A 25000-nucleotide genomic window follows, 5' to 3' on the forward strand; every position below is an offset into this window, starting at 1 on the left:
AACAATTTGAGAGCCTCCATTGTGAGAAAGGGGAGCCTTATATAGAGTATAGGCGAATGTCGTGTCAAGAGAGAAATGGCCAACTATGTAATTTTGCGAGAAGGATGAGACTACCAGCGCTCCACTTCCAACTCGACGACCATATGCCGACTATGGCAAGCTACCAAACTTCCATTATCTCTCCTGGAGTGCAACCCCCACCAATGGCCGTTAGCCAGACGACTTCCAGCCTCGAGCTCAGATTAAGCGATTGTTTGAGGAAAGTGAACTAGTCAGTGGGGACAATGAGGCTATTAGAAAGTTTTCAGATAAATACATTGTCCACGAAAAGCTTGTGGCAGAGTATGTTGAGCACCTTGCCCAGATAAAAATGTGCAAGGAGAAGAAGAAAGAGGAGATAGAAAGGGAGCGAAAGGAACGGCTGAACCGGGAGTACAATGACATTGACTGGGTTAGACTGTAAAACTCCGATAAGCTGTCGTCCTTAAGGGGGGACGAGCTATCCTTGTACTTTTCCCATCACAAGATCACCTTCAAAGGGAAGAAAGCTGAAAAGGTCGCAATGATCAAAGCGCACATTGGCAGCTTGTTGTACGATTCATGGAGTGTCAACAACCTCGGCAGCCGCCGCTGAGAAATGTGCAGCAACAAGTGACCTCATCACTTTCCGAGGTTGAAACTGACCCGCAAAGTGATGTAGTAGATCGAGTTGTCGGTTCAAGCCCGAGTAGTTTAAGTAACGAATCATCACCGGAGACGATTTATACCAGCTAAACCCCGCGTGGAAACATTACCGCCGTCAAAATATGGATGAAAGCGGGTACGGGTTGAGAGAGACAACTATGTCAGTTGGGACAAGATAGTTTTTCGATACAATATTTCGACACCTGTAAATAGTTTAGACTAATCTTGACTGGTAGCTTTGCTTGTATATACAAGTTTTCGGTTTATATACACTTCACGTGTTTGTTAACAAATAAGAGTCGACTAGGCGACATGGAGTAATTTTTTCCTTGCCAAATTAAAAAAACTGTGACCTTCCCCTGGTTGCGAATAAAACAGGTTTGACCCTCCCCTATTTGTAAAAAATTTACTAATGACCCTCCCCTCCGAAGCCCCGGCCCACTCACCCCTCCCCCCTCCCAATAAAACACGTACCTTCCCTAAGCAACCTTTAATTCGTCAACTGCAATGAAGTGCAAACTAATGTGCATGCCTGGAATGATACCGGTTTCGTCTCATAGCGAGTTCGCCCCCACTATAATATTTCTATTTCGGGTTCGCCCCCAACTTTTAGTGTTCGCGTTTACGTGGATGTTATCGAGTTATTAAACGTTTTCGAAGAACCATTTCTGTTCTTTCAGCCTATGTATGTTTGATAAGCTTAGATGATGATTGTTCGCTTGTTGCAGCCGGCACGCACATAACAACAAAGTCAAACGGTTACCGGTCATCTCACCACCAACGAACTCGCCAAGCGAAGTCACCTCGCCACCAAGCGAAGTTTCCTCGCCACCAGTAATCTAATAAGGCAGTTGATAAAAGAACGAGGAATAATCTCTATATACGACTCGATCTGGTTGGGGGCGAACTCGATCAAGTTGAGTCGATGTGAGGGCGAACTCGGTGGGGGCGAACTCGCCATGGGGCAAAACCGGCAGCTACCGCATGCATTTGTAATGATCCCAGCTATATAATAGATGAATAAAAAGACTAAAGCTCAGCAAATAATTTTTTTGAGCCGGGATTTATACTACTGATGATACATTCACCCGTACTGTGTAAATTCCTTAATTTCACTAGCATTCATATGGTTACCTGCACGAATATCTGTATACAAATTTCTTATTTGTAGAGGAAACTTTATCATGGTACCTGACGCCGTTGCTGGTCCAACAGCCTTTAACTTTGTTAGTTCAGTAATTGCCAGTTTCACATCGGGTAAATACTTGAATGCCTTGCTTGTCACCTCCTTTACAGTTTCACTGCTATTTGTCTGTATTAATTGAGTGAGACGAGGCCTGAACTTTCCACGCTACACCCATGAGTAAATAAATGGCAAATAAGTTGGAGGTCTACAATTGCCTGAAGTGCTAAAAGTGAGCTTATCTAAAATCAAGGTGGAGTAGAAGTATTTCTCGTTGCTTCAATGAAAGTGGAGAGCCGTCAAAAGAGCAGTAGAGAGTGTGATCTTTCGAGGATTCAGCAATTGTTTAGACAACGATATAGAAAAGGACAACTTACAATTTTTGGAAAACTACAAAACTAAAAAAGTAAAATTAATTAGCACGGCAAGAAATTATTGTATTGAAAAATATTGTGCGAGGGATATGTTAGAAAGCGAAATCAAATGTTTTAGGAAATAAGTTGGTAACCATGGTAACAGTACACAATTACAGTAAAAGCTGCAAAGTATAAGGTGAGTTCAATTCTCATCGTTTTAACATAGAGGGAATCGAGTGAATAGAATGTTATGTTACTACAGTATTATAATTCTAAGTTGCTGGTTTGATTATAAATCAATATGGAAAAAAAAAATACATGGCTCGATTGTTGTCTTAATCACCATAGAAAGGGTTGAATGGGGTCAATATCAACCAAAGATACATGCCTTGTAGTCCTTGTCATCATCCAATTTGTAATTCATTTTTAATAGATTATTTCCATTGGTGCCTCAATCACTATGATTTTGAAGCAGGAGGTCAAATACTTTTAATGTACTTTTCATGGTCTATGTTTTTCTTGCTTACCCCATGAAAATAGTTGAAACCCATTGCATTACCAATTTTCATGCGTCTTCAAAGAGCCATGAAAAGGCCATAAACATTTTTCATGAATTAATGGACAACCATGGTTTTTTCATGAGCCATGAATTCAGTGCCTCATTAAAAGCCCATGAACTACAACACCATGAAAAACCATTAAAAGGCGACAAAAAACAATGGGTATTTCAGGGTTTTGCCTGTAAATTAAGGAGTTTCATGGCCATGAAATGTGAAATATTAAATGCTTTTTAAATAGTTTTCCATGCTTTTTTCACTGTTACATGCCATGAAAACTCCTTAAATTTTTACCATGAATTTGCCATGAATAAATTCACATGATTTTCATGGGTTTTCAGTTCATAGTGATGGGAAATGGCATTTCTGATCCCCCTAAAATACAAATTTCCCCTGTAGCAGTGGGTGTGTGGAAAACATGGAATCAGGCAGAATCTGGAAATGGTACCAGACCAAACCAGACCCAGACCCAGACAATGACAAATTGGTGATGTTTTGTGGGTGTTATGGAAAATTTGAGCTTGTCATGCCTCAGATTTAAGTTTGACCTTTTCACTTGTTTCTTTTAATGAGCAACTATTGCTTCGCATTCAGTGGACATGCATTCTGTGTTTTCTGTGGTTTCAAGATCTCACTTGTCATTTGTTACAACACAGTGTCACAATCTTTATAAGACAGACAACAATGCAGCACTCAAATGGGTTGGTCACAGAGGCAGATCTAGGAGAGGGGTTGCCCTTTGAGAAGCATTTTTTTAGTTATTTGTTTGACTCTTCAAAAAAATAATAGAATAAAATTGTTTTATACATTTCTGTCTCACTTCCACCAATTGACTGATTGTCAAGTTAAGAAAAGATGATGTATAATTGCTGAAGTCATTCCCAGAAAGATAAGCAAACAGAGGAAGCGCTCAAACATTCTCAGTTTGAGTCCAATAAATTGATCATTACAAAACATCTATGGCTCCTCTCCTTCTTGATTCCCTGATTACTCAAATACAAGTCTGATTTTCTGAGGAGGATGATGACACCTGCCACCTGCTCAATGGTCTCAAAGTTTAAAAACTAACACCCTGGAGCTATCTGAAGAAACAGATGGCATGTAGTACTGGGAGAAAGACCATTTCCCAGACCATTTCCTAAATTCCTTCAGAATGAGCACTTAGAAACTCAAGATGGCAAACTATGCGGCAGTCAGCAGAGAAGGAACTTCCTAGCAACCTTCTACTAGCACATGTGACAAAGAACCTCTTCTACTCATTGCATGCACCCTACCAATCCTGGGGGTACTCCCTATAACAGCCTATAAAGGGAGGCTTTGCTCGAAAGGGGTACCATTTTCAGACTTCAGCCATATACAGGCGTAGGGTTTTCACAACTTGAGGTATATGAATGGGTAGGCAAATCGGTCAGTTAGTTTTTAATTTTTATAGAGCCTTCCATTAAATGTTTTCAAACAGATGCACCGATCAAGAATGCTAAAAATCAGGTGTTTTTAAGGGTAAAATTGGAAAATTTTCTTGGAGGCTTGGCCATGACCCCCTTAGAAGTCCGCTGATGGCATCAAAAGTTATTAACTAAAGGAGACATGTACAGCCCCTGTTTCAGGAATTGCTGGACCGCCCCTGGCTCAGATACATGCATGATTCAAATTCCAAAACTTTTTTGGGGATGAATTGCCCCTATTTTTTTCATTCTCACCACATGAACAGTTGAGACAACTTTAACTGTACACTAGATCATCTCTACAACTATTTCTGTAACTAGTGAGACAATCTCATATAGTGCAGAGTGCAACGTATAGCACTGACGCAGTACTCATAACACAGGTCCTATATAACCTCTGCCGTTCACTTGTGGTTTGTATTGACCTTGCTAGTCAGCTAGGGATTTTGATGAGACATAATCTTAGCAGTGTGCATGTTTCATGTGTGTATTTTCATTCACAGTCCAAGAATAACCTATAATTAATTACCATTTGTCAAGACAGCTCTTGAATTTTACTGTGGTGTTTATGTTGATTTTTGCTCATGTGAAATTAAATATATTGAAGAAGCGAATGTGAAAATTTTACTTTTCGCACCAACATTGTCACTTGATACTGCTGTTTTTCTCGTATAAAAGGTATGTAACATGAAACTCTTGTGAAAACACACAGAAGATGTGCTTGTATGTTTTTGCTCAGTGATAGCTAGTACAGCGTAGCTAGAATGAGTTATAGCAGTTAGTTGGGAAAGAAATAATTCACCTGCTCATTATGTCAGTTAGTCAGTCAGTCAGTTGATGGGTCATAAACAATTTTGGGTGGTAATTCTTCTGACCAGGGTATTTTGCAAGAGGGCTGACCACTGTGAACATAATAGCTGTCGGTAAATTAATGATTGTGGTTCAATTTATGCTGTGTCATGCAACTGTGACAAACTCCTAAAACATCTTTTTGACCACCCTTGTACTAACATGACTGTTTCAAATATCACAAGTTGGCTTAAAAGCCTTTTGATTTTTTTTTTACAAAGTTTTGGAAATAAATGGGAGAAAGTTGAATGTTAGATGAAGAAATGGAAGAGCAACGATTTGTTTTATTTAATATACAAATTTTCTTTTCCACCAATAAACAAGAACTAATCTTATTATCAAATTGTCCTGGAACAGCACATTCTCTTGACACCATAAAACCACTTATTCAATTTAATTGCTGGTTTACGCTGTCATGCCATCTAAAATAAAAATCGTAACCATTCAATAAATTAAGTCAAGAATCTGGGATCTATTGTAGATGATTGATATATAATTACAACCTTGCCAAGATTTTTGAGGTCTGTGCAGTTTTTCATTCATGTGTTATTCGGAAATGTGCTTCATCCAAATTTATAGAGCTTTGTATGGAGACATCACGTTGGTGCCCTTCCAAGGGGCACTAACATGGCGGCTGTAAAGTAACAGAAACATCCTTTGTTGAGTTTTGCTATTGAAATGAAAAATTATTACTCTAGAGTTCCAAAACATTGAAAGTAATAATTATTCGTCTAGTGCAAGAACTGTTCAGTTAGCAAATAAAACTTACTTACTCCTCTTTTGACCTATGTCAGAGCCCTCCCGGGCCACCATTTTAATGTCACACAACCAATAAACTTGGAAATTCAAACGTTTTCTATAACAAACTGAGGAACTCTGTACAGCTTAAAATAAATGTTGCAAAATTAAAAAAGTCAAATTCTTAGAGGGTCTCATATCTGATGAAACTAAAACAACAGAAGGACTGGTAAATATTTTTAATTTTGATGATGATGTCGTCACATGAAAACTGGCAATACAACCTGATATCGATTAATACAACTGAGAAGTGTTTCAACGAGAATTATTGAAAGTAAACTACGCTACTTAACTGAGAATATATCCTACATTGGTGAACGAATCTCCTTAAAGAATGATTGAATTAATTTATGCTTTCAGTAGGTGCCACGGAGTCTGTACCAACATTTTTGTACAATTTGACAAGTTAACTTGACAAGTTAATGCCAATACTCAAGAAAGGTTTGGCTGTGGATATGAACTTTTCCTTTCTTTCATGGAGGATGAAGTTAACACACTATTGTAGTTTGGAAACCACAGATGATATTTGAACCATTAGTTAGGCGTAATTCCAAAAGATACTCTGTGACAGTTGCGTTCTTGTTTCACGCTAACTATGCTAGTTCTAATGCACACATACATGTATGATATGTACCATGGGTTCTACCACATTTACATGTAGGAAAAGCAATCAACGTTAGTGTGTGATATTGTATGAAATATATCTTTCACCTAATATGTAGTTGACATTAACGCTTTTTAAGCTGTGCATACATTAAGTGCAAATATTGGTTTTGTTCTAAAGAGAAATTAGTGCCACAAGGAGCACAAGGGGTTTTCTGCAACAAATATGTAGCTTTGTGAAATTACTAATATATAGATTTAGCCCAGCCTAAAAAGTGTAGCTCCTGAGCTGGGTTGTTCAGAGTCCAATTAAGCTAACCCAGGAAAAGGTAGAATTTTGATTTGAGTTTTGTAACTTTACGGTGAGGTTTTCTGTATACTGTTTGGCCTCCTGTTCTGAGGTTTAATAATCACCATATATACACAAAACAAAGCAGCAAAAAACATTTGTATAGAAGAAAAAGTTAGAATTCGGCTAACTTTTAATCCTGGGTTAGCATTAGCCAGCTTCCCAACAATCCTGCCCTGTTTTCAACAAGTTTACCTAACATGAGCCCACAATCCAATCGAAAACCAGCACTTAGTCAGCGGTCATCTTCAAAAAACACATGACCTCAATGGGCTTTAAACTTGAGCCTGTAATTTGGTCACGTGATACTGGTCAGTGGATACCTTGTTTTGACAGGTGTCAATTGATCATAACATGGCTGTCCAATATCAAAGAAGTACACGGTAAACCAAGGCTGCATGTGCATGTCTCTGTAAACCTATTATTTGGAGTCTGGCCGCCATGTTGCACAACTCCGTCATCATTGCCGTTGCCATCGTGCGTATGTGCCCACAAGCAATAGCACTAGCCACGATAACCATGAGAAAATCAACTCATGGGTTTCCTTTTCTTTCCGATATGAGTATGGGGCTCCACTTGGCGGCCCTTCAGGCTGCCAGAGCTCTGCTACAAAAGTGACATAGGTACGAGTTGTTTTACATAGTGCTTACAAGTACCAGGAGTACCCCATCCCACCCTCCTTGCTTCAAGACTAATTAATCAATTTAAATTAATAATGGTAATTGAGCTTAGTTGAGTGCAATTCGGTCTGAAATCATATGCGTGATTTCAAAATCGAATGAGTGTGCAACGCGAGTTTGATTTGAAATCACAAGTATGATTTCAGACCAAAATTGCACAACACGAAGTTCAATTGCCACTTTATTAGATCCATTTTGAAATGGCACAATTGTAGCGCCTTAAATTTTAGATTTTTGGTGTATTGTTCCCGTAGCAGGTTTGTCAAAAACAAAGCAGAACAGGAAATGCCTTTACGTCTCATTTAGTATGCAAAACGATGTCATGTGACGAAAACTCATCCGAGCATGACAAAGAAACAAGCAGTTTTGAAGTCAGAACGAAAATAGTCTACTTCAGAAATAAAAGTTCAATTCTTGTAGCCTGAATCAATGATGGAAGGCCTTTCTTTCTTCTGTGGTTGAGGCTGAGACTTTTCATTGTCTTTGGAGAAGGAGTTTGAAGGTGCATCCTGTGTAATTCTGGGATGGATTTCTTTTGAGTTGTGAAACTCTTTCGAGTGCACGATGCCCAGTGGATGGTACGTTTTTTTTTCATACCGTTTAATGGCATGATTTTAAGGGAGTTCGGCTCGTTACCATCTCCATTTCTTTTTGTGACCTCAGCGAAGGACTCAATACTCAGGACTTTGTCAAGTTCTTGCGGTGCCATTTGTTTCAAGATACTTCCAAGATGGTGGAAGTAGCACCAGCTTTGTAAGGAGCGGGGCATATTTTGACTATGTTTATTCACAGCAACAGAGTTGAGCTCTTTTGTTGCTTCGTTTGAAACTACCAGAAACCTGGAAACATCTACCTTCTTGAGATGGCTCTGAATTTGTTGTTGTGTGGTATTCGTTTGTTTATGTTTTACTGGACTCAGTATCATATCATGAAAATCGCCAAAATATTCGTCAAAATTGACACTGAAAGTTGGAAACTTCCATTAAAGTAGGTCTTCATCCTGAAGGAGCTCATAATTGTCATTCAGAACCGTAATTAAATTCGTCAATTTTTTTTGGAAAAAAACAACAATAACAACAAAGTTTTGGCAACAGTAGTTGCAAAATTCTTCACACAATGACTTTTTGCCTTTCATTTTCCTGAAATTTTATTAATTACTTTAAACTAATCTTGAAATCTGATTGGTTGTTTTGTTTTACTGTCCCATTCTCATTGGCTGAAAAAAAGATGCCATTTAGAGCAAAAAATAGTGCGATTCGTGAATAAATTGCACCACTGAGAGCCAATCAGATTGCAAGGATAACCAGTGATTTCAAGATGGATTTAATAAATAAATTAAACAAACATTAAAGTTTATACCTTATTGCCTTAGTACATAAGTGCCATGAGAGTGCTTTAGTGGATGTCAACCCCCAAACCATCCCAATAATGCACTCTGCCTTAAAAAAGAGCTTCAGATGTAGGCAAATTGAAAGGCAGGTTACAACTGTTCATCAACCATTCAAAGCAGTAATTCATTTGAGTTGCAGCACCAGATGGTGCATTAAGTACTATTTCAAAAACGAGTGTGAGGGTTTTATCAGGTTTCCAAACGCGAGAAACAGTTGAAACCATGAGGCTGCAGGCCGACTGGTTTTATCGTTTTCAAGCGTTTGGAAACCTGATGAAACCCGAAGCACGAGTTTTTGAAATTACTTCTCCAACAAAGAAAATTAGTTTAAATTATCATTTGAATAAGTTTTCTCAATTCAAATATTATATTTGAGATGTGAAATGTGATTCTATCACCTAATTGCTGCCCTGTGACAATTTTTGAATATTCATCAATGTTACATTGTTACCTAGCTGTTTGTCAGTTCTGAGTGAACATGTTGCTTTGCAAAGCAAATGGCAGAGTACAGATTTAGACCTCCTAAAACTCGTGAAGAAGAGGAAAAGTGTGTGGCCAGCACTATTCCGAGGTAATGTGTGCATCTAGTCTGTTAAATGCAGGGGTAGATAGTAAATTAGTACACCTTAGAACTGGGAATTTCTAACGTTAGTGCCATTTTAGGTCGGAAGTGTACAGCAAGGTTGAAAGCGAACCAAAAGACGAGGTTGCCACCATTGAGCGAGAATTTAAATTTAGAAAAAGAATGGCCCTTTCTGTTTTGGGGAGTTTAATAACCGTACCATTACATTTAATGTTAGCAGTAAATAATTTAGGTTTAAAAATTGTTTTGTAAAATGTGTGATTAAATAAAGTTGTTTATCATCATGTGTTTTTCTTGCTGTAACATGACAAAAAAATATCTTGCATATCTTTGTGAACAAATCTTCTCACATACTACAAATTTCTTACACTTTAATCAAAAGTAAAATGCTGAGTTTCATGTTTTTCTCATTTAGTTTCTCAAAGAATGGATTGGTTAAATCACAATACAAAACTAAATACGAGTTTGAGACAACATTACCACAATATTTGGTGGCATTGGGAGAAAATAATTTATATTCTTTGCAATGGGTTTGTATGTGGCTCACACATTTGCAAAACTCAAATTGCGAAAAAATTTGAATTATCATAGACATAATATGGCAAGGCAAAATAAAAACATGGTTGGACTTTAGCACAGTTTCATTCCTCAAATTTGGTCAATGTCAACCTCTTTTTAGCCGTTTTTTGGTGTTGAAGTAATTTTCATTCCTTTGAGCCTTCTTTTCTTTGAATATCAGTTTTGTTTTCATTTTGCCAAAATATTGTGAAATATTGCTTTCCCAAAGTGAATTTTGTTACTCCAAAATTTTGCTTCAAACCAGGAAATTTGGCTTATTTTAATTTTGATAAGAACCAGAGTTTCAAATTTGCTGCAAAGTCTAATGCAAATTCAATGAGAACAAATCTAGTAAGATTCAATAAAATTTGTTTGGATTTGATAAGTACTGTACATGTATGAACAAGTGTATAATAATGTACAAGTAAGCATTCGTATGACAGCTGAATAGTTATTGCTGCTCATGACAAAAGCATGCACTATTTTATTATACCCTAGTCAATCTTTCAATTCCTGAGGCTGGGAATAGCAATTTATTTCATGAATGATAACTTACTGTTAACTTCCAGTCCATGAGCTTGATCAGTTCTTTCTGGGTTAAGTATTGTTCCGGTCTCTTGTTTATTTCTTGAGGCAGCTGATTCTGAAACCTAAATATTGTTAAATCACATATTATTCACATTTAACACCAAAATTATTACAATAATATTAATAGCATGACTGTATTTTTGTACATAAAAAAACTTAGTCTGTCAACAGACCCTCTATTGTGACCTGGGATCTGTTGTCAGATCCGGCCTAACAAAAGTATTAATATGGTATTTTAGCCCATAATTGGCTAAAGGGTGATTAACATGTCATCATCAAGTCAAGGATCCATTAGTGTGCAGAATGCGATTTCCAGTGCTTGTTGCATTGTCACTTAACAGTTATATAAGGATGCTTGCTGCCAAGTTTGAATCATGTGCATTATAATAAACACTGTCTATGACTGATACAAAACAAGCTTGCATCTTCAGTAGATATTTGGATTTCGAGCAGTAATACCTGGGGTCCTGTTATTTAATCATGAAACACTTTCCATTATTGCAAATATTCTACTTGATTATTTCATGTTCCATTCTGCAAACAGTTACTGTAAGACAGAACAAGAGGTCTGTTACATTTTATATCTTTTCTGAAAAGTTCATGATTCTGTTTTACATGTAGCTACTGTCAGGCCATACAATGAGGTAAGGATATTCTGGGCAATTTTGTAGGATATTGTTAATTTCTAAATCTAACTGTAGTGTAAACAAAATTTCTAGTGGATGGGAGATGGGAGCCAGGGGTGAAGGTTAAAAAAGGAGAGAACAAAGTGTCTCAGGGTGTTGGATTGCCCCCTCTGGTTTTGGGCCTTGTTGAGATTGAGAGCTTGATCTGCTCTCAGCAGGTTTTAAACCATGTACTAGATTCCTCCATGCCTTGGGGATATATTACAACCCCACCCTGTAAAAGATCAAATTATTTGTGACCTAGATTGAACAGTAGTCCTTACAGTGTGATCATCTGGGTGAGGGTAGTTATGAAAAGAACTGTTGTTGGTGACTGATGTTTCGACAACCTGAACGGAAGTCATCTAATACCCTGAACGGAACTCATTGAACTACTGATACTCCTGGGTTCAAACCATTTACTATGCTAGATTAAACACCAATCAAAGCAATTCAAAAAGGTGTTTGTCAAGATGAAGTTCTGAATGCACTGATTGGTTGGGAGCCTTAGTCAAGACCCCAGGATTATTTAAGGATACTTCAATCAGGTGCAAGCAGGAACAAAAAAATAAACAGAATATTTTACAATGCTATGTGCCATGAAAAGAGGTTAGAAAAAAGGACAAGGATGAGTTTTAACTGAACAACATAAAGATCAAGAAGTTACATGTACCATATTTAATGGTGGGATTTGAATGCTGCAATTGGTAAAGTGAATTCAAGCTCTGGATAAATGATGGGAAACCATGGTTTGGGAGTAAGGAACGGGAGTGGTGAGAAGTTTTCAATCCTGTGTTCAGCAAACAAAGAAAGCTATATATCATTGTAAAGCTAATAAACTGTGGAATCTGAAAAAATAACAATATATTCTGCTATTTTTGTTTTAACAGGCATGCATAAGCCTTTAAACACAAAAATGACTGTACTTGCTAAACTGAATTACCAGCCTTTGTGTTACTGCTGACATCCAAACCGACTGGACATTATCAATCAGGAGATGATGGGCTATTACAAATTGTGTGCGGCTTTTTCAATATTTCTGTTGGTTGCTTAGGAAATCCCTTTTAAAGTTGGACAATAGAAAATTTTCTGACTGCTGTTACTCAATGGGAGGTCACAGGAAAAAGTTTCAATTTTTGGAAAAGCTTCACACACTTTGGTGTACTAATATGTGACAAAGATTTTGGCCAAGTTTCGTTAAAATCTGATAAATCTACATTTAATTCATTTGAATAGAGGTACATGTCATTCATGCAAAAATAAACCTCGAGTTTTGCGCCTCGAAAGAAATTCACAGTTTTCACACCTCACTGAAGCGGTTGCCAAGGTGGCAATGCTGCCAGCCAATGGAATGCAGCTTCGAACTCCCCAGCGGGCTACAGCAACACTTTCGGGAATGAATGCCCAATGTTTATATTTAGCGAAGTCTGCCATGAAGCATCCAACAGCTTATAAACCAAATCAGCTGCTAAATGGTTAAAAGAAGCTAAGGAAAAGGGAAAAAAGAGGAATGATAGTGGAATAGCCCTGAACAGGCCTACTTGGCAAGCCGTGTCAAGTCTAAGCGCGTAATTTATTGGCCTGTTTGTTTTACTAGAATATGGTAAAACACTCTTTGAAGCAGAGGAAAAGAGCGTTTGGAGAAGTTGCCTTGTCAGATCAGCCATTAAATTCACCGGTAATTTCATGGCAATCAACTTCTGTGCCAGAAGAAGCTAGAGCAGTACATTGATGAAACATTCGCTCGCGATTTGCACTTGCGTTCAAAATTGCCTAGTCTATCAATTAAGAGAAGAAAATTATCATCAAAAGCGAAGATTTTGCAAGAAATTGCAAGACGTAAGGGATAAACAAAAGAAGTGAAATACCACTCTGTGGATGAGATCAGTTGCCGTGAAAATTGAGACTGTTCAACCAAAGGCACATTTTAATTGGCTTACATCAGTTTGACTCGTTTTAAATAATTCACATTTTTGTGGATAACACGTGTTTTAAGTTTTTAAAATAATTTTTTTTGGAAAATTCAGATAGAGTAGAAGTCTTGAATTTGGTGTAAAAAAATAATATTGGACAAAAGAGGCCCATGAAGGTCTACAGTAACCTTACTTCAGCAACAAAAGTATGTCCCTGTTCTGTTAGAGTTCACTTTTGTGTGTTATTATACCTTATTATTATTATTATAGCACATATATATCAACAAAATAAAGAAAGCCACACATCATTTGATGTAATGTGAGGGTGTTAAGATAATTATGATAATGTATGCTGTATAATAGACTACCGGTATTATTATTGGTTGAGTTGAGTTCACATGACGTAATAAGTTTGTTATCTTCGCATCGCCTCATGTTCTAGGTTGTTCTGTTGTCCATTCGCTGCGTAATAGTTGGTCATTAAAGGTGTCCTAAAAGTATTGCCCTTGTAGTGATGTAAACAGATCCTTTATCAGGTTATGGGCCCAGGACATGGAATTGGTGTTATTTAATGCTATTTTGCCGTGAAACATGACGTTGATGTCAGAAACTATAAAGATTGAGAAGCTGAACGGGAAGAATTACCAGTTATGGAAGTACAACATAAAGCTCGTTTTAATGGAGCGTGGTCTATGGGGATTTACACAAGAAGGTCAAGAAACTCCCCCAACGGAAACTGCAACTACGGCTGTGAAGAATGCCTTTTGATTGCGATCTGACAAAGCTGTTTCGCTGAATGCATTGAACGTGGAAAAAGATCTGCAAGTTCAAATTTCTTCGGTGACTAACCTGCTCAAAGCATGGAAAATATTGCAGAAGCAGTTCGAGTTTGTATCAGTCACACAGCTTGTCCGTTTAAATCGTAAGTTTTACGCAGCCAGCATGAAAGAAGATGCGGATTTGATGCAACATTTAACCCACATGACCTCCCTCGCTGAGCAGTTATGAGAAATGAATGAGGAAATCTCTTTGAAGAAATTCGCCACGATGATGTTAGGAAGTTTACCCGAGTCCTACGATAATTTCCTGACGAGTTTAAATGCAAGAAATGCCGATGATCTTGACTGGGAGAATGTCAAAGGATTATTGATCAAAGAATATATGAAGCAGGCAGAAAAGAATGAGAATGAAGAATCCGCCGACAATGCGCTTTTTGTCAATAGAGGAAGAAATTTCAACCGAGGAAGACATCAAGCACGTGGTGGAAGCTGTGGTGCTGGCGGCGTTCGTGGTGGATGTTTTCTGAATTTCAATTCCATTAAAGGTTCTAAATCTCACCACGATGAATGAGAAAAACACAAGGGAGTCACATGCTTTAAACGTAACCAGGATGGGCATGTTGTGAAGAACTGTCCATACAATAACAAACAGCACAACAACAGAAGGGAAAGTTCAAATATGGCCGCACTGGAGGGAGTTGCACTCATTTCAAGTACAATGAATCGATCAGATGAATGTTTCATTGATTTGGCAGCAACAAAGCATATGACAAATGACAGAAGCATTCTGGAGAGTTATGTGCCGTACGATCAACCAAAGGACATTTACCTTGGAGACAGCACAGTGTTTCGTGCTCTTGGCGAAGGGAAGGTAAGACTTCCTACAGTAAACAGTACATATGATGTTGTCCTTGACTTACATAAAGTATTGTTTGTACCAAAGTTGACCAGGAACCTACTTTCAGTACCTGCAATGGTGTTAATGGGAGCAGAAATTCGTTTTGACAAGGACAAATGTTTAGTACTTAAGGATGGTAAGGAATTTGTCATTAATTGTTTGCTGCATGACAAACTGTACTCTATCAATACCATTGAGTATGCTCAGGTTTCAACAGCTGACAGTAAGCCATCGCTTGCAGTATGGCACCGTACACTTCCAACGACTTTGCCACATTCTGTGCTGAGAACGGAATTTCTCACGAATTCACTGTTCCATACTGTCCACAGCAAAATGGAGTTGCTGAATGGATGAATCGCACTATTATGGAGGGAGCAAGATCAATGCTCTACCAGGCCAAATTACCACTGAATTCTGGGCAGAAGCCTGCAGCACAGCAGTGTACCTTCACAACCAAAGCCCCACAAAAGCAATGAAGGATGAAACCCCGTTTGAGCATCTGTTTGGTAGAAGACCAGACATTTCTCAGCTGAAAGTCTTCGGCTGTGTGAATTATGTGCACGTTCCAGATAACCAGCCCAGAAAACTAGATGCTAAGGCCCACAAAGCAATCTTTGTTGGATATCCTCCTGGTGTCAAGGGGTACAAATTGTATGACCTAGAGAAGAAGAAGTTCATTGTGAGTTGAGATGTTCAATTCTTTGAAAATAACTTTGATCATTTTAAAGAGGAGATTAAGTCAAAGGAGGGACCCCCAGTAGATATGAAGAGCATATTTCCAGATACCGGTATGAACGAAGGCAGTGAAAGTGTTCCAGAACATCCCTTGAATGAAGAACCTGCAGTTCCAGAGCAAGTTGAACCTCCAGATCAAAAGAATGAAGAACCTGTGGTTCCAGCGAGTGTTAAACCCCCAGTTCAAAAGGATGTTGAATCTTCAGTTCCACAGAATGTTGAAGCAGTGGGAGCACCACATGACGAAGCTCTTCTTAAGAGGACATATGAAGATAAATTTATGGAAGAAGTTCTAAACCTAGGACCAGTAAGGCAGTGAAGAAAGCCAAACAGATTCCGAGATGATGATGATGATGACTGCCTATTAGTTAATTCAGAGATGGAAGAGACCATGAGCAGGCAAGATGAATCAAATCCTGCGCTGTGATTGGCTACCTGAGTGGGCAAGATGGAGCTATTTTACCCACTTGGGACTACCCGCCGTGTCCCACAAGAAAAATTTCCCCAAAGCCAAATAATAAATCCTTCATTGATCAAACTTGGTCAGTCAAGATGGCTGGATATTGGCTGCGCGTTTTTTTTTTTGCGAGTTTATGGACCTCAACTCCGTCTCGGTCCATAAACACGCAGAAAAGGAACTTGGCCAATATCCAGCAATCTTGACCTCACACTTGGTCAATAACCCATACTTATTGATGAACAATACATGGGATCTAGTTCCTCCACCTGAAGGAAAGAACATAGTTGGATCCCGCTGGGTCTTGAAAGTCAAGCATGACGAGAATGGTTCTGTAAATCGTTTCAAAGCTAGACTTGTTGCACAGGGATACTCTCAAGTGGAAGGTGTGGATTATGATGAAGTGTTTTCACCAGTGGCCCGAAACACATCTGTGAGATCGATGCTTGCGCTAGCTAATGTGCATGATTTGGAAATACATCAAATGGATGTAAAAACTGCCTTTCTGAATGGTTCATTGGACTGTGAGATTTACATGTCACAACCAGAAGGATTTGTTGATACTGACAGACCAAATCACGTTTGCAAGTTGAAGAAGAGCATTTATGAACTTAAACAGTCAGCTCGTTGTTGGAACACTACTTTAGATGAGTATTTGAAATCGGTTGGGTATCACAAGAGCAATGCTGATGGATGCATTTATGTCAAATCCGTGAAAGACGTCAATGATCGCATCAGTTTCGTGATACTGGGTGTGTACGTTGATAACATCATTCCAGTTTTGACCAGTCTTGAATGAACCTGCATTGCCGAAAGCAGAGAAAGCTGCATTATGTGAAAGATTTGAAATGGTTGACCAAGGTGAAATCCACTATCTCCTTGGAATGTCCATCAAGTGAGACAGAGAGAGCAGAACACTGATAATAAGCCAGCCCAATTACGTGGAGAAAGTCCTCGGGAAATTTGGAATGGAAAACTGCAAACCGGTTTCCACTCCACTTGAGCTAGGCAGATTTCAGTAGTAAACACCAAGTGATGAGCCCTTCGATGTTGGATGTTTGACCTATGTGTCAACAGCAACAAGACCAGATATTGCTGCTGCAGTTGAAGTCTTACCCCAGTATATGTCAAGACCAAGTAAGGATCACTGGATTGGCATGAAGCATATTGTGAGATACCTCAAAGGAACTTTGAAGTATGGTCTGAAATTTTCTGCTCTTGAAGAGTAACCAGGATTAATTGGCTACAGTGATGCAGATTGGGCAGCAGATGTTGACACTCGAAGATCAACATCAGGCTATGTGTTTCAAATTGGAAGTGGCACAGTCAGTTGGTCAAGCAGGAAACAAGCAACAGTTGCCAAGTCCTCTACTGAAGCTGAATATGCTGCTTTGAGTTCAGCTACACTGGAAGCTGTATGGCTACGCCGTTTAATGGAAGATCTTGGAAGACAGAAAGATGCCCCGCCTACCGTCTACAAAGACAACCAGGGAGTCATTGAACTGGCAAAGAACGCCAAATACCATAACCGAACTAAACACATTGACATTTGTCATCATTTTGTTCGCAAAAGAGTTTTTTTTCCAATGAAATTCAAGTGATTTATTGTCCTACTGGGGACATGATTGCAGACATCATGACAAAAGGACTTGAGAAACTTGCCTTTGAGAAACTGAGATTTATTAGGCGTGCATGATATTATGTGATTACCCTTGTTAAGCTTTAGGATTCTGAGTGGATCAGTATTTTACCATACAGCATAGTTATCAAGTGAAAATGTTGAGATAATTATGATAATGTATGCTGTATAATGGACTATTATTACTGGTTGAGTTGAGTTCACATGACATAATAAGTTTGTTATCTTCGCATCTCCTCATGTACCAGGTTGTTCTGTTGTCGATTCGCTATGTGATAGTTGGTCATTAAAGGTGTCCTAAAAGTATTGCCCAAGTTGTAGTGATGTAAACAGATCCTTTATCAGGGGGGACATAACCCTGCGGTTGGCATGGGAAGTGACTTTGATTTGCATGACCTTTAAGAGGCTGTCTCTGTAAGAACCGACCACTGATTTTACTTCGAAAATTTGATTTTTCTCATATGCTGGGATTTCGAAGACCTTACCTAGTCAATCACTAAAATGAGTTTTATTTCATTAAAAATTCCAGTTGAAGTTTTCTTGGATTGATTGAAGTTCGGTCCGCTCGACACAAGTTTCATGCCCGCCGAAACTGGAAAAATAGCACATATTGCCAGCGCTCTAAAAAAAATATTCGCTCAAAAGTCCCAATTCTTTTTTTCAACTATAGATATATCATAGCAGTTTGTTCAGCCATGTTGCAATTATAATTCAATGTTGTTCCTTCAACGGTTAAAAGAAGATTTTCTACCTGTTAAATCGAGTTTTGAACCAAACGCGAAAATAGCTCTACTTTGCAGGCACGTTTTAAAAATGTGGCACCTGTTTGAAACTGCTGAACTACATGAATAGAAAGTATAAATTTCCCTTAATTTAAAACAAGAAGATCTGTTAGATCTTATAACCGCGCTTTTAAAATTTAACTGTTTGCTTAGCACTACCATCGGAACGCAGTGCACATTCCAAAGCAGTCATTGATGATTCTTTTCTTACTGTAGATATCACATCACTTGATCAACACAAACTGTATTATTGCACCATCAGTGGTAGCCGTTGACAAATCTCCGATGACGTAATGGTCTTAATCTAGAACTTTCTTCGGGATATGTATAGGCATGAACGATATCAACGACAAGATAATAACACTATTAACAACAGTTTTCTTTCTTAAAAGTCATGATTAAATTTAATTGGTGTTTTCCACGAGTAAAGGGCTAGCAAAGTAGTCACACAAGTCATATAAAAAAAACCCTATCCCGACTGATGTATCGATTTTGGTCACTCCAGAGACCACAGATTAAAAACGTGACAGAAAATTGGCGTTACTTTTGATTCTCACCAAATTTGTCATATCCCCCCCTCGGGAGAATTTTGTTAATTTAGCTAATTTAGTATGCAAGCCACTGTAATGGTGGTCGCCGCCGGCGAAATGTTTATTTGCTCAAAATTGGGGCAAAATCTTTCGGAGATGGAAATCAGGACATTTGTAAGGATACAGAAAGTAATTTGGGACCAGTTGCTGGCTTCTAAGGCTGAATTTATCCAGAAGTAAGCTGTATTTTCGTTTTCGTGCTGTCTTGTTCTGTTTTCTCTCTTGGTCTTTTTTGTAGCCCGCCGAGGCCAGTCTTTCGTCTAAATCAGTTGAAAAAAGTTCGAAAAAGATGTTCCCATTCAAGTTTAAGCTCTCAGGCGATAATTCTGGGGTTTTTTGGCTGAAACGTTGGCTTTGTTATGTGCGTGTTTTTCGGTTGCTATGGGCGACCCTGGCTTCCTTTGTTAGGTCAAGTCTGGGGAGGTCACAAAAAAATTCTAATTAATTCTGGTTTTGTTCGATTTCGCTGAAATTTTAACGCGATAATGCTGGATTGTTAAGGAATAGATTTACCGCCTGTCAATGTGTGGTAGCTATTAACGCTTAAGTGATATATTGCTTCGAAATCAGGGTTTTGAAGAGATTTTTTTTGCAACATGTGGGTTCGGCGTGATTTTGTAATCGGAGGTTTTTGTTGACCCCGAAGGAAAAAATATCCGGAAAAGGTCATTTCATTGATGATTCAAACGAATATAAATATGTATATGTCGAGGAAAAAGTTGTTGTTATTCATTGTGGTAGATGCAATAATAAAGTGTATTATTGTTTGTCTCACGATGTGGTCACTTGAGATGTAGATCGTGACGTTTCGACTGCTTACTGCTAGTCTTCTTCAGGCGATAAGGTCGACTGATTGCACGGTATCATTTATATCACAAAGGTCGGCTGTGATTGGCGGATTTCGATCCTCCTATTGTTCCATTGTTCCGGCGAGTAGCTGTTCCCTCAGTGGTCCGCTGTTGTACCGTTCTCCTGTTGTTGTGTTTCTTGATTGTGGGTATCCATGCTTCAGGAATTTCAATTCCACTATCCCTGTTGATGTTGTTAGGGTGAAGTCTTATGTGAATAGCTTCCTTGACCCTACGTGTGTACCAGTGAGGATCTCGATCAATAAACTTGACCTCATTCCAGATAGGATAGTGGCCGGTCTCGTGGGTGTGTTCAGAAACGGCGGAGGTCTGGGTACAGGCGAGTCGTATATCCCTGTCGTGTTCTTTGATCCTCTCCTGCATAGATCTCCCTGTTTCCCCGATGTAGACTTTGCCGCACTCACAGGGAATCCTGTAGACAACACCATCTTGTTTAGCCGGGTTGACGGTGTCCTTTGGTCGCACTAAGTGTGACCGAAGTGTCGTGTCGGACTTAAAGACGGTGCGAATGCCTTGTTGTTCTAGGCAGTGGCGGAGAGACTCCGAAACTCCTTGGACATAAGGTAAAACGGCGGTGGATTTAAATTCCGCGACAGGCTCTCTTCTTGGGGTTGTTCGTGCCTTTGTGATCTTCTGTACAAAAGAGAAGGGATATCTGTTAGAAACAAGTACAGATGACAGATGTTTCTTCTCTCCAGCGATTACTGATGGTTTGGTGACGAGACGTTTAGCCCGGTCGTACAGACACTTCACAATACCGCGCTTTACTGACTGAGGGTGGTGTGAATCATACGCTAGGTACTGATCAGTATGTGTTGGTTTCCTGTAGACATTGGTGATAAGGCGGCCATCAGGTTCTTTGTAAACTGACGTGTTGAGAAAGGCGATCTTGTTGTTGTTCTCGATCTCCATGGTGAAACGGATTGATGGTTGTTGACTGTTCAGGTGCTGCAGGAAGACGTCAACTCTATCCCGGTCCAGGATGGTGAAAGTATCATCTACGTAGCGTTTCCAGATCTTAGGCTTGTAAGGTGCGGACTCTATTGCTTGTTCTTCAAATATCTCCATGTAGAGATTAGCAATAACCGCGGATACAGGGCTCCCCATGGCTGTGCCGTCTTGTTGTTCGTAAATCGATCCGTTGTACTGGAAGTACGTAGACCTTAATACGAAATTCAAGAGGTCCGTGATTTGAACTGGTGTAAGTGTCGTGCGGTCAGCCAGGCCCGCGTCGTTCTCCATTTTTTGTAGCGTGGCTCGTACGGCGCCCTCGATCGGTACGTTGGTAAACAGTGACTGTATGTCGAAAGACACCATGATCTCGTGGTCCTGGATCTCTTCACTGGCAATGGTGGATGCGAAGTCAGTTGAGTTCTTCACTGTGAAGTTCGAGTTACCTGCAAGAGGAGATAATACGTTAGCCAAGAAAGCAGACAGGTCGTATGCGAAGGTGTTGACACACGACACAATTGGCCTAAGCGGTGTGTCAGCCTTGTGGATCTTGGGCAGACCATAGATCCTAGGTGGTTGTTTGTGTTGGGGTCTGATCTTATTATAAACCGCCTGATATGTGTCCACTCTGTTTCAGGGTTAGCAGCTTCTCAGATAGCTTCCGGGTCAAGCGGTCTGTCGGATCTTTGTTGAGCAGCTGGTACGGTCCGGAATCAATTAGCGCTGACATTTTTGCGTGGTATGTGTCAGCGTCCAGGATTACGCTGGCACGTCCTTTGTCGGCCGGAAGGACCATGATGGAGTTGTCCTCTTTTAAGCTTTTAAGCGCCTCCTGCTGTTCCTTCGTGATGTTGGGCGTGGGAGGTTGTGCTTGTTGAAGGATGGTGTTGACGGATCTCCTGACTGTGTCTGCTTGCTCCGCATCTAGTGGCCTGACTGCTGACTCAATCTTGGCAATGATCTCGGTGGCTGGGATGCTCGTAGGAGTCACGGCAAAGTTTAGACCTTTCTTCAGTAAGGACACCTCAGCTTCGTTAAGGGTCCTGGATGACAAATTGATAACCCACTTTGTTTTGTCAACAAAAGTTGTAGGAGAAACAGAAGACTGTTTCTCTCGCAAAAGTTTCTCAAACTTGCGCTGTTGATGGTCTTTGGTGGTATTAAAGACTCACTGCGTAGTGGATTTAGCCTTGTCGAGTACCTCTGCAGCGTCATCCGTAGAAAGAGCAGATGTTATGCTCTGTGCTGTTGATTCGGCTTCTTTCTTCGTATCTGCCTTGGCTCTCTGCGTCAGTCTGATTCTTTCCCTCACGAATCTCATGGATGCTAGTTCAGTGACTCTGCGTGCACCTCTGGTGGGAACTGGCAGCCGAACTTGCAGATTTCTTGGAACAATGTGGTTCTTAATACACCTTGTGAGAAAGGTGAGATGGTTGGTATAGCATGCGAGCTTGCGTGAGGAACACTCATGTTGACGAATCAACCTTAGGGCTGTGTGCCCATATTTCTGGTCAATGTCGAGGAAAAGGTTGTTGTTATTCATCGTGGTAGATGCAATAATAAAGTGTATTATCATTTGTCTCACGATATGGTCACTTGAGATTTAGATCGTGACGTTTCGACTGCTTACTGCTAGTCTTCTTCAGGCAATAAGGTTGACTGATTGCAAGGTATCATTTATATCACAAAGGTCGGCTGTGATTGGCACATTTCGATCCTCCTATTGTTCCATTGTTCCGGCGAGTAGCTGTTCCCTCAGTGGTCCACTGTTGTACCGTTCTCCTGTTGTTGTGTTTCTTGATCGTGGGTATCCATGTTTCAGGAATTTCAATTCCACTATCCCTGTTGATGTTGTTAGGGTGAAGTCTTAAGTGAATAGCTTCCTTGACCCTACATGTGTACCAGTGAGGATCTCGATCAATAAACTTGACCTCATTCCAGATAGGATGGTGGCCGGTCTCGTGGGCGTGTTCAGAAACGGCGGAGGTCTGGGTATGGGCGAGTTGTATATCCCTGTCGTGTTCTTTGATCCTCTCCTGCACAGATCTCCCTGTTTCCCCGATGTAGACTTTGCCGCACTCACAGGGAATCCTGTAGACAACACCATCTTGTTTAATATGTATATGTTCCGAGTGAAATTTCTGCTGAAAAAATATAATTTTTGATGAACGCTGGGTTTTTAATTTTTTTCCCGCAAAAGTCAGTATCAGAGATGAGATTTATTAATGTTTCAACAGCTTTTGGCGAGTAAACATCACAGGTTGCATGACTCAAAATTTGAACGAGTGAAAGCTTGGGTCTGGTCGCCTACAAATCAAAAAACAACCACGGGTAAACCATGAACCGCGCTTGGCCCATGGCCGTGCGGTTAATAATAAAATTTGTCTGCCCACTAGGTTTTCTGAACTAACGACCGCTTAAAGTTCAGGAAGTTTTGAAAATATTCCAGTGAGTAACTAACACACTCGCCTTCGTTAAGACTAAAGTGCTCCGATAAATTCCTGTAAATCTCTTACCTGACTTCAAGATTAAAGTTTTGGTCCTTTGTAGCGATCCTTGAAACCTAGGTAGCATTAAAACTGCCAGCTTTTCCTTCCAACTGTAGGTTTGTATATAGAGTAGATTTATACGTTTCTCATCTGTGTCGAGCGTGACCGTCACATACTTTGATGTTCTTTCTATTAATGACCATTATTTTCCTCGAAGCCGATTTAATCATGTAGACTCCTCTTGAAAGGTTTGTAGAAGCACTCTTTTGGGCAACTTTCTGCACACATACATATATGAACAGTAAACGGTGATTCGGGAAGCCAAGGAAGGATTGATAAATGCCACGGCCATTTTGTGTTTACAACAAGTGATTTAGTTCCCAATCTTCCCGTGAGTATAACGGGAAGATTGGGAACTTTAAGCGGTCGTTAGTTTAGAAAACCTAGTGGGCAGACAAATTTTATTATTGTTTTAAATTAAGGGACATTTATACTTTCTATTCATGTAGTTCAGCAGTTTCAAACAGGTGCCACATTTATAAAACGTGCCTGCAAAGTAGAGCTATTTTCGTGTTTGGTTCAAAACTCGATTTAACGGGTAGAAAATCTTCTTTTAACTGTTGAAGGTACAACATTGAATTATAATTGCAACATGGCTAAACAAACTGCTATGATATATCTATAGTTGAAAAAAGAATTGGGACTTTTGAGTGAATATTATTTTTTTTAGAGTGCCGGCAATATGTGCTATTTTTCCAGTTTCGGCGGGCATGAAACTTGTGTCAAGCGGACCGAACTTCAATCAATCCAAGAAAACTTCAACTGGAATTTTTAATGAAATAAAACTCATTTTAGTGATTGACTAGGTAAGGGCTTTGAAATCCCAGCTTATGAGAAAAATCGAATTTTTGAAGTAAAATCAGTGGTCGGTTCTTACAGACACAGCCTCTTGAAAGCCTCACTTGTCACCAGCACTACCACACTGGAAATGGACGAGTAACAGCAGGTCAACTTGATTACAATATAACAACAGGAAGTACACTGACCTTTCAAGCCTCACTTATCACCAGCACTACCCCGCACTGGAAAGAGGCAAGAGTATTGGCAGGTCAAATTTGAATGCATGACCTTGAAAGCCTCACTTATCTCACTGGTGCTGAGGAAGCCAGCACCAGATTGGACAAGACTATTGGTTGGTGCACAAATGAAAGGGGCAAAACACTGCCCAAAGCTTGGTGGAAGTCGCTACTGGAAGACTGAAACGCGAATCCCGAAGGAGATGACCCCCAGGTTTATTGACAAACAAATATATCCTCCACACAAGGAGGGAGGGTAGTAAGTACAGCATGTCCCCAAAGGGAAGTGCTTTTACACTGAATCATGGTGCTTTTATAGCTACTAAGACAAATCTATGGGTGTAACCAATAGAAAGGTGCCATGATGCAGATCACACTGTGATAAGACTAGACAATTGTTTGAAACACTAATAACACAATAAAGCATTCAAGGATCTCACCCAATCTCTGCAGGTGCCAAACATAATTTGACAACAATGTAACACAGTTAAATACAATAACTAGCTGTTTCAAAGGTTTGCATGTCATGTTCCA

General features: G+C 39.6%; 1 protein-coding gene and 1 pseudogene across 3 annotated transcripts in view; both read right to left on the reverse strand.

Annotated features, from left to right (window-relative positions):
- LOC110060099 (uncharacterized) overlaps nt 1-25000 on the reverse strand; it is a 45724-nt gene that overhangs the window by 18061 nt on the left and 2663 nt on the right. For all 3 annotated transcript variants that reach the window (XM_089289682.1, XM_089289683.1, XM_089289684.1), the window contains exons 3-4: nt 10592-10685; nt 1876-2035 (exon numbers count right to left, since the gene is read on the reverse strand). In XM_089289682.1, the coding sequence (XP_089145808.1) occupies nt 1876-2035; nt 10592-10685 (254 nt within the window). The remainder of the gene's footprint in view (nt 1-1875; nt 2036-10591; nt 10686-25000) is intronic.
- Nucleotides 19533-25000, reverse strand: part of LOC149112036 (uncharacterized) — a 7445-nt pseudogene continuing 1977 nt past the window's right edge.

The sequence above is a fragment of the Orbicella faveolata genome, unplaced genomic scaffold (assembly GCF_042242905.1).
Source record: "Orbicella faveolata isolate gen_17 unplaced genomic scaffold, um_ofav_v1 contig_2, whole genome shotgun sequence".
In the NCBI taxonomy this organism is placed as follows: domain Eukaryota; kingdom Metazoa; phylum Cnidaria; class Anthozoa; order Scleractinia; family Merulinidae; genus Orbicella; species Orbicella faveolata.